Raw genomic sequence first — 10,814 nt, 5'->3', positions numbered from 1 at the left:
TCCCTTGTTCCCCAGTGAGTCAGGAAAGAGCCAACCCAGGTTCCTTCTTAATGTTACCTCTTTTTTAGCCTTAAGGAATGCTTTTGTCTTTTTTGTTTAGGTAATGGTTCCTGAATCTTTGCCTCAAAGTTATCTCCCTAGTTTTCTGCATATCATGATCAGCTAGATAATTATGCTGAGATAAACAAAGGCAATATTCTTATTACTAATGACAAAATATGTAGTATTAACTTGCAAAATACTGGTGCACCGATTAATAGTTATAAGCACACATTGTTAAATGCAAAGTTTAATATATTAAACTTAACTTAATTTTTACAAGAACCTCTTCTACTTAAAAAAAGGAAATGGCAATGGAGCAAACAAATTAAGCAGTAAATTATCCAAAATATCTTTTAATTATTTCTATTTAGTATATTTACATGCATATTTTTCAATACATTAAAGATTAGGACACACAAAAATTAATAACTATCCAGAATTCAATCTGGTGTTCGAGTCTCATTTGCATGATTCTTCAATCCTCTATGTGTTTATCTTTTAAAAGAAAAAGAAACACAAGAAACAGAAAGTCATGTTTGTATGTTTGTATAGTTATAATAAATAATAAAAAAGTAGAAAAAGTAGAGTTGTAGAGAAAAATAATTGATCAAAACTGCACTTCAGTAGATACTATTGCCAGATATTACCATGTAGTTAAAGAGATTTGGGGTTTTCAAATATGACTGTGGAAAAAAAAATCACTTAACTACAGTATTCTGACTAGTAAATATTCCATCCACTTTACGAGGTAACTTTCATGAACCTTAGAGATGTATTGATTTCATTTTCCTTCCCAGCCAACATGGTCCTTAGTGAACATTTGGAAGTTGTAGGTGTAGAATGATCTACATATCCTACATTTGAATTCACTGTCAAAGGGCAAAGTGTAATGGAACCTTTATTCCATCATGTGGATATCCTGGTGAAGGCTGAAGGTTTCATACAAAATCATACAATATAAGTAAAAGTTTTCTGTAAGGTTGAGTCAGTAGAACAACATGTCAGCCTAGACATGAGAGATAAAGTGAATATTTCCATTAATAATTTGATTATCTAGAAATATTATGGAAGAGTATGTTTAAATTGTATTTCAGACTGCTGCTTTAATAAATGTCTTTACTTTTTCAGATTTCATCCCTGAGCATGGGTATTAGGCCCTGCATAAATTTATTTCTTTTAAAATATAGTCATGAGGGCCAAATTATTTCTACTAATAGTTCTTAATAATTTATAGGAACTTTTTATACAGGGCATGCTACTCTTTAACTTCCAAAGGTTCCCATGGAGAAATGGAGCCTGGTGTAAAACTCAATTCCATTGAGACTGGATTGCTGAAACAGTAGTACAAAACCATGCAAAAAGAAGAGGGATTCAATTTATTACATGGCATTAGCACGAAGACCTTTTGTGAATTCAGCCACAAACGTATCATGAACTGGATACTGTATATATATCCTAAACAAATGTAATATGGTGTAACTAATGTCAGTTTCACTTTTTCAACATATTTGATTGTATTAATTTTTTTGTAAGAAAACTAAGTACCCATATCAAAAGGCACAACATTTAACATAATAGCGTGGATTTAGAATTTGATAAAAAAGTTCTATGTGAGAACTGATTTGTAAGAATACAAATCACATGCTGCATGCTGATATTCAAAGTCACAGATTTTAACTGCAGAATTTTGCTACCACTTTTGCAACTTACAACTTGCACAGATAAAATTCTGTACAGATCAGAAAATGGAAACGTAAGAACTTCAGCTGAATGTCAATGTTTGATTGATAAGCTTCATAATAACATAACTGTTATCAATAGATATGGAGAACTTGAAATGCTACTAAAAGAAGAAAAAAGAATTGTTCAAATGTAATTCCTATATGCTACTAAAAGAAGAAAAAAGAATTGTTCAAATGTAATTCCTATATTAAGTGTTACCCTATTGTTATTTGTTTATTAAAAATCCATGATATTCTATTGAGAAAAAGAAACTGCTCAGCAGTTTGTGGTATAAGTGAAATGTTGCACTAAAAATTAGCGATTATCGCAAGTTTCAATAAAATCAAGATTAGTACAAATATAAAATGTGAAAGTATTTTACATTTTAATATTAAACATTTACATTTTTATAAATAATTCCAAGATATTTAATCTGCATTAAACCTATTTTAGTCACAAAAGAAATTAACTGCATATTTAAAAATGATCAAGGAATTAAAGTCTTTTCAATAGATTGTGTAATTGTGTACTCTACTGTGTATAAATGGCAAGCTATTACTGATAAAGAAAATGGACCTTAAATGTATCCTCGCGTATGTGATACATTACAAGTATTCCAAGAGACTGAACAGTCTCCCCACCTCTGTCTTCTTTGTAAATATGGTCTTTGTGAAGTTTTATGAAAAGGAAGCACTGAATTCATGACAATGGGTATCGAAATTTGATATTCATATCTTTCCAGCATTTGCACAATCTTCTCACGACTGACCCCATGTTTATTCCTCCTATAAAAGAAAATAATTTAAAGAGATAAAAATCCGATCATCTTGGAATACCACTTAGAATGCCTTCAGTGTGTTCTTCAAAAAAATTGCAAGGACCAATATATATTTAAGTGGAAAAACAGCAATTGAGCAGTGATTTTGAATGTAAAAGATGTTCAAAAAAGTAGCAGCAACATGAAATATTTCTTCATTTCCTTTGTTTAACTGCTGCCAAGTATCCTGGCACAGGGTACCACTGATATATTGGATTTGTAATACCTGAATGGACCTCTGGGGCAAGTCAATAATAGGACTTGTATGTAGCCTGCAAGCCCTAGGGAATTTGTGGATCAATTGAATAACAAAAGGAGATTGTGAATGAAACTCTATGAGCATAAAAGGAAACTGTAGTTATAAGATGTATACCAAGAAGTTGGTGTTGACTCTTAGAGATCACATAGATAAATTTCCTCTACCATGATCTGTTCCTAACCTCCAAAGGTGCATCCATTGCTGTAACTGTACAGCAATTCTGCTGTCATTGTAACTGAACTATCCACCTTACTTAATTACAAGCATCAGCATAATTAAAAATTAATAAAATATCTAAGTGAAAGCACAGTGTGTCATTCTATTTCACAAAGCCTAGAAAAGAAATTAGTCTTGGAGCAGAGAAAAAAGATAATTTTAAGTTTATACAAAAGTTTTCAAAAGTTTCAAGTTGCATATTTCTCAAGTCTCATACATTTTTTTTCAAATGAGCAAAATATAATTTAAGTCTTACTTTTCTAGTTCTTCAGGATTAAACTTCCACCATGTATCAGGTTCATGGAATTCCACATGGTAGCCTTTTTCTAGAGCCTAAGCAAACAAGAACTACAATTATAAAAGGAATCAAATAATAAGTTTTTCTGATCTTGTCTGCGATCCTTATATACCAAATTGGAAATAAGTCCTATTATGTATAATGGGGTTTCTTTTAAGACATGTATAAGATTGTATTTCAATTTCAGCATATTTAACATATTTTTATTCCAGTAAAAGTTTTAAGTTTTATTGAGATTTTTAACACATGATGAAATGTATGACAAAAATGATTAATACATTTACAGAAATTTGATTTATATAATTAATTTATAAAAGTGAATCTCCATTAAAAGTGGCTACTTTATTTACCGCTTTCACATAAGGCTTCATTTCCCAGGCTTGCGTATTTGTGTTGTCTATAATAATTGGGGATCTTCCTAGATCCATTGCTTCTTTTGCTGCAATACATAAGAATTCAATTAAATAAATGGCAGCTAAAATAATTTAGCAAAAATAATTTTGAAAACCTCCTGACAGAATAAAAGTTGAAGAGGCCTATCATCTCCCTGTTCTTGTTTGAATATATCCGGTTGACTAAGCACTGGCACAGAATGATAGACTAGACTAGACTAGTCACTGCTTGATTTAGCTCTTCTTAAGTTCTAAAGACTATACTTAATATCATAAACATTTTCTAATTTCATAAGATCTAGCAAAATGTTTTGATAGGCTTTACATCTTCTGTACAGTTATTATCTACATTGCCTCACCCTTGCCATTAAATATTCAAAGATTTATTATTTATTTATTTTATTTATTAGATTTTTTTATACCGCCCCCTCTCCCGAAGGACTCGGGGCGGTGCACAGCCAAAGTTAAAAAACATACAATATAAACAATTAAAATACGTTTAAAACAGAATTAAATCTAAAATGGCTCCCCAATTTAAAATGCCTTACCCATACCCCTATAAAAAGACGAATTTAAAATTTACAAATTTAAAATTTCCACATTTAAAAAGGGGGAAGATTTAGGCCAGGCCAGCTTGATAAAATAGAAAAGTCTTAAGCGCGCGGCGGAAGGTGCGCAGATCCGGGATCCTACGTATCTCCGGGGGGAGCTCGTTCCAAATCGTAGGTGCCCCCACAGAGAAGGCTCTCCCCCTAGGGGCCGACAGCCGACATTGTTTGGCCGACGGCACCCGGAGGAGCCCCTCTCTATGGGAGCGTACTGGCCGGTGGGAGGCTATTGGTGGTAGCAGGCGGTCCCGTAAATAACCAGGTCCTAAGCCATGGAGCGCTTTAAAGGTGATAACCAGAACCTTGAAGCGCACTCGGAAGACCACCGGGAGCCAGTGCAGCTCGCGCAGGAGAGGTGTCACATGGGAACTCCATGTCGCTCCCATCACCACCCGCGCGGCCGCACTCTGCGCCAGTTGGAGCCTCCGAGTGCACCTCAAGGGGAGCCCCATGTAGAGAGCGTTGCAGTAATCCAGACGAGAAGTAACGAGGGCATGGGTGACTGTGTGTAGGGAGTCCCGATCTAGATAGGGACGCAACTGGCGGATCAGGCGAACCTGATGAAAAATCCTCCCGGACACGGCCGTCACATGCTCTTCTAACGACAGCCGTGAATCCAGGAGGACACCCAAGTTGCGAGCCCTATCCGTGGGGGCCAATGATTCGCCCCCAATAGTCAGCGATGGCATTAGCTGACTATATCGGGACGTCGGAAACCACAGCCACTCGGTCTTGGATGGGTTGAGCCTGAGCCTGTTCCTCCCCATCCAGATCCGTACGGCCTCCAGGCACTGGGACATCACTTCAAGGGCATCGTTGGGGTGATTCGGGGTGGAGATGTACAGCTGGGTGTCGTCAGCGTACTGATGGTACTCCACCCCAAAACCACGGATGATCTCGCCCAGCGGCTTTACATAAATGTTGAACAAAAGGGGCGAGAGGACCGATCCCTGCGGCACCCCACATATGAGGGGCCTCGGGGTCGACCTCTGCCCCCCTGTCAACACAGACTGCGACCGGTCGGAGAGAAAGGAGGAGAACCACCTTAGTACGGTGCCTCCCACCCCCAACTCTTCCAACCGGTGCAGCATGATACCATGGTCGATGGTATCAAAAGCCGCTGAGAGATCTAACAGGACCAGGACAGAGGAGCAGCCCCTGTCCCGAGCCCTCCAGAGATCATCAACCAACGCGACCAATGCCGTTTCCGTGCTGTACCCAGGCCTGAAACCCGACTGGAACGGATCCAGATACGACGCTTCATCCAGGTACTGGGGAAGCTGTCCCGCAACCACACTCTCAACAACCTTCGCCACAAAACGAAGGTTGGAGACTGGACGATAATTAGCCAATATTGCCGGGTCCAGGGAAGGCTTCTTGAGGAGGGGCCTCACCACCGCCTCCTTAAGGGCGGCGGGGAAGACACCCTCACCCAATGAAGCATTTATAATCCCCTGGAGCCAGCCTCGCGTCACCTCCCGGGAAGCCAGCACTAACCAGGAGGGACACGGGTCCAACAAACATGTGGTCGCGTTCAATCTACCCAGAATCCTGTCCACGTCATCTGGGGTCACAGGATCAAACTCATCCCAGATAACAGTCTCAAGACCTGCCTCCGTCACTCTCGGTGGATCTACCCAGTCAGAGTCCAGACCTTCCCGAATCTGAGTGATTTTGTCATACAGATACTGAACAAAGTCCTCGGCTCTTCCCTCCAAGGGGTCCTCCCGCGCTTCCTGGTGGAGCAGGGAGCGGGTCACCCTAAACAGGGCGGCCGGGCAATTATCTGATGACGCAATAAGAGCAGCAAAATGCGTACATTTTGCTGCTTTTATCGCCACTAGGTAAGTCCTAATATGGGATCTAACCAGTGTCCGGTCCGATTCAGAAAGACTAGCTCTCCAACTACTCTCTAGGCGTCTTTTCCGGCGCTTCATCTCCCTCAGCTCCTCGGTAAACCAAGGAGCAAGGCGAGATCCGCGCCGGGTCAGAGGCCGCAAAGGCACGACTCGATCCAGGGCCCCAGCGGCCGCCCTATCCCAGGCGGCCACTAGGTCTCCAGTCGAGGCGTGAGCCAGAACCTCAGGAATTGGCCCAAGCTCCGTCTGGAACCTATCGGGTTCCATCAGGCGCCTGGGGCGGTACCAAATCTGCATTTATATATGAATGGTCAAGTGATTATTCATATAGAAAATTATAGATCATGTTGAAAAGTACAATTTGCAAGAAAAAGTACTAAGCTTAACTTGGTTTGCCTTTACCCTTAACATTTTAGATTTGTCTGCACTTATAGAGAAGATAGGCACAAGACAGTTTCCATTTACCAAAACTTCCCATAAAAGAAAAAAATAGTAAGGAACCATGCTATAAATTCAAATTCCCTACTGTTTATGGGGATATTATTGCATATACCAATGAATCTGTTACAAATTCTCATAATACCAATTTAAGTGCATATTTCATTGTACATGTTTCTACATTAACATATCTTAATATTTTCACACCTCGATTTTGATTCCACTCATGAGCAGCACCAAGCTGAGAAACATTATAGCTCCAACATCCATTGATCTGATGGAAGTAATCATCAGTACTGAATACAATGCCACTACAGCTCTGACCAAGAAGAATACTGTCAAAGAATAAAAAGAAAATCTATTACCACATAGCCAAATGTTGATTTGGAAAAACAGAAAATCTTATATTGAAATTTAGTAAAACATTTCCAATACATTTTTGACAGACATCTTAGGACTACAACAGTTCCCAAAACTAATTTTTTATCCTTTTATCCATCCATCCATTTTTTTTAAAAAAAAAACTAGACTGCATAAAGATAACCAATAAGCAGCCAATGTACATTTATAGTTTAAATTCAGGTAAATACAGGTCTCATGCAGACTAAGCTGAAAATTATTAATATAAACATTTCTAACAAGTCCTCAAAAATGGTCTTTCTAAAACACTTAGAAACCAGTCCACTTGTTCTAGCTCAGTTACTTATATTTCAACAAAAATACTTTGACCCATTTCCCTAAACATACCATTAAAAGAATGTATGCTATTTACATTAAAACTTATTTATAGCGATCTTAATTCAAATTATTTCCCAAATTTTACAGAATATTCTAATTAATGAAAGAAATAATCATTGAAATGTAGTCTAATAATAAGAAAACATGATTTACAGATAACATTCAGAAAGGCCTTTTGAGGAATCCAGTCACTGTATGTTCATAGGCCCATTTTCTTGGCTGGAAGTTAAAAGTTATATAAACCTAATATTAACACCAGTTATCTAAAAACTCTATAATTTCAACAACTTTAAATTTTGCTTTGTTGAAGGGGAATTACTCAGTCTTTATCTTTTAATTTTTTGCACATCTATTTGCTCATACTCCCATATACTTTTTTCATTTTAAACAAAAAAAGAAATACAGATGAACTAGCTGATCTGAAATTGTCCAAAGCTCACAATCTTCAAATAGCTAAAACAAGGTGTTTTTATTTCTAAAATGTTAATACTTGGGTTGATATTTGAACTTAAACAATAAGTTAAAGAGTACATTTTGATGCATAATTTAAGACCATTGGCCAACCACTGAAAAAATCCTGACTTCTATCTAGAGATAGAGGGAATAAGTAGAGGGGGAAGAGTTTAAGAGGAAGGAGCAGTATAAAAAAGGAAATCCACAACATAAATTACTTGTATTTTATTCTTAAAATAAATTCATGGTTCACTTACTGAGTTAAGGTTGTCTTTCCAGAGCCTGGAAGTCCTCTTAATATTAAAAGCCGCTTGTTAAACTCATATAATTTGCCCTGAGGATGCTGTTGGGGAACATTATTTGAGTCCTCAAAATTGTGAGCTTTACTGTTTTTCCAATTTGCTTGAGTTTCACAGAAACCATTAAACATATATCCATCAGGTACACTACACTCATTTCTGATTGTATGCATACTATGAATATTAGAGTGATTACTATATGGATTACTTTGATCACATTCTGAACTGTTCGTGTTATTTTTTTTTAATTCTGTATTTGAAGAATTGAAGCCATCTGAACAAAGTGATAAGGAATTAGAGTTCTGAAAATTAAAGTGAGCAGTAAATGGATGTGGTGGGTTGTAAGGTATTACAAATGGATTAGTCTGCTGGCCAGTATGCCTAAACTGAGGTACAAAATCATTCCAGGATCTAAAATCTTGTTTATTACATGGTTGTTCGGTTTCCCATGCATCTCTTCCATGTTCACTTTGTTCCATGCCAGTTCTGTGACCATTTGGGTCATCACAAATGTCTTTGCCAGTTCTATAACTATTTGATTCATTATAAAAATATTGTTCCTCATTATCCTTAAGTAATGTCTTATGAGACCATTCTTGAGATTTTACATACTTTACTTGATTTGATTTACTACAGTCCAGAGGTGGATAAGGTGAATTTGCTTCTGTCTCCTGTAAATGAGTATCTGGACAACTTTCATTACTTTCAAGCTGATCAATTTCCTTGTAGAACTGTGACAATTCATCTTCTATTTTTGGCATATCACAGGAGATAGCTTGCACTATTTCTTTCTGAGACTTTCTACCAGTAATTGTATTTGATCTCTTTGGGCAGTTGTTTTCAATATACGTTTGCTTTTGTTTATGTTCACAATTACTTTCACTTTTATAAATGGGTCCAATAAATGCTTTGCTTGTGCTGTACAGTTCTATTTTTCCTTTATTTTTATGTTCACTAATGAAATTGTTATCTCCATTATGAGCTGCATTGCTGTTATCAGTAAAAGAAGAATATTCATTTCCTTTAATTTTAGTTTTGTTTACTAAACTTGAAAGATCTGTTGAACTTGGTGTTTGACCAGGAGGTATTTGGTTAAATGAATTTAACACTTCTGCATTTCTCTCTCTCTCTCTTTCCTTCTTCTCCTCTTCACCATCATCATCAGATAGTGACAATGGAATAAAGCCAGAATGGGTTTTTTTTATATGTATTTCCTCATGAAGTCTTTGTAATTCGTCATAGGATTTACCATAAGGTTCTTCTGCAGATTTCATCCTTTTAGAAGAGGGCTCAACTACTGAGACATCTTGATTTTCAAAGTATCTTGACTTACACACAGCATGAAGCATCTTGAAAACAATAAAATATATTTAAAATATTATATAAAATATGTTCCATGTTTTGACCACACATTACTCATGCAATGATTGAAGCTAAATATGCTGAACTGAGGATACACCCATTGTAGCCAACCTATTTTTCTTCTATGTAAATGTACTTTCCAAATAATAAAATAATGTTATTGTAAAATTAGTGAGAGATTGTGAAAGGATAAAATATATTCTTCAGTTTAAAAAATGCTTTGGCATCAAGGTTTTTTTTTATATTTCAATGACAGTATACACTATCACACATTTGCTACCTAGGTTAACTTTCAATTGCTTTGGAAAAAAAATAAAAAGTTGTGAAGAAATTGAGCAACGAAATGGTCGCAGCTTATTTTGAAAACACACAACAGCCATCTTCAAAATAAAGTAAGCCCTTTCCACTTCAGAATTAAGATCCCAAGTCATATATAGTTTTAGCCTTGCCCCTTTTCTAAAAGGTCCCATTTGCTACCTAAGACTCTCGATCCGGATTTTGGCAGGGCAGCCCCTCCAAATGATCTGCCAGTGTGACAGTTATGGCCACGCCATCTATGCTTCCCTTTGTTTTTATCACCAGGTGCCCCAACATCACTGGGGGGGGGAGGCATGTCAATCCTACATCTCCTCATGAGTCGAGTGACAGCTGAGGTACAAAAGCAGAGCTCCAATGAAGGGCTTGCCTCCACTTTCTCCCACTCGTAGGTTCTGGACTACAAATCCCATCCCCCACGGCAAAGCGACTGCCCTTACAGCTAAGAGCAATGGGAGCTGTCGTCCAAGACTGGCCAAGGCGGGCGGATATATCCTCTCCGTAAACACGCGTCACACAGAAAACAAGCATCTGCCCACCACCCCAATTCTTCTCCCTCACGCTGTGCAATTGCCTCAGCGTCGCTCTACCCAAAGAAACTTTCTACCCGCATCTGCAGACTAACCTCAAAACAAATCGGCTACTCGCTCGCCAAGCATTCCGGTAGTCAAGCGGGGACGGCTACGCACCCCCACCAAAGCAAACCCGAGCCCAAACCTCAAATCGCCTCCGTTCAAAATGGTGGCTTCCTTAGTTTCCGCGCATGCGTTTTTGTAACTCTCAGGGCCTACAAAATACATTTCCCGACATTCCTAGAGCGTTAGTATGACATCATAGACGAAGAAAAGCAAAGAGCGGAACCTTTGGAAGAGCGGAGCACGAAAATGCTAGAAAGTTGCGGGGTAATTTTATTACAATAAGTGCAACAATAAAAAAAAATTCTCGTATTTTATCCATCTTGGTATAGCAGGTATAATGGTCGTAAGTTCGAAAGAT

The 10,814-nt window shown here is 37.8% G+C and overlaps 1 protein-coding gene across 2 annotated transcripts; it reads right to left on the bottom strand.

Moving 5' to 3' along the window:
• Window positions 1-377: 377 nt before the first annotated feature.
• On the bottom strand, window positions 378-10,539 carry LOC139316219 (NEDD4-binding protein 2-like 2). 2 transcript variants are annotated; one of them, XM_070942808.1, is made up of 7 exons: window positions 10,444-10,539; window positions 8,100-9,490; window positions 6,859-6,986; window positions 3,705-3,793; window positions 3,313-3,389; window positions 2,406-2,549; window positions 378-537 (listed from the first exon to the last, which is right to left on the bottom strand). In XM_070942808.1, the coding sequence occupies exons 2-7, from the start codon at window positions 9,488-9,490 to the stop codon at window positions 534-536; spliced, it is 1,833 nt and encodes a 610-aa protein (XP_070798909.1). In that variant the 5' UTR covers window positions 10,444-10,539; the 3' UTR covers window positions 378-533. The 2 variants fall into 2 exon arrangements, with proteins under 2 accessions (XP_070798909.1, XP_070798908.1); XM_070942807.1 differs by lacking the exon at window positions 378-537 and having other exon boundaries at window positions 1,989-2,549.
• Window positions 10,540-10,814: the final 275 nt, after the last annotated feature.

The sequence above is a fragment of the Pituophis catenifer genome, unplaced genomic scaffold (assembly GCF_029215685.1).
Source record: "Pituophis catenifer annectens isolate HBS135680 unplaced genomic scaffold, rPitCat1.0.hap2 SCAF_4, whole genome shotgun sequence".
NCBI lineage: Eukaryota > Metazoa > Chordata > Lepidosauria > Squamata > Colubridae > Pituophis > Pituophis catenifer.
This window is presented reverse-complemented; position numbering and strand designations above follow the sequence as displayed.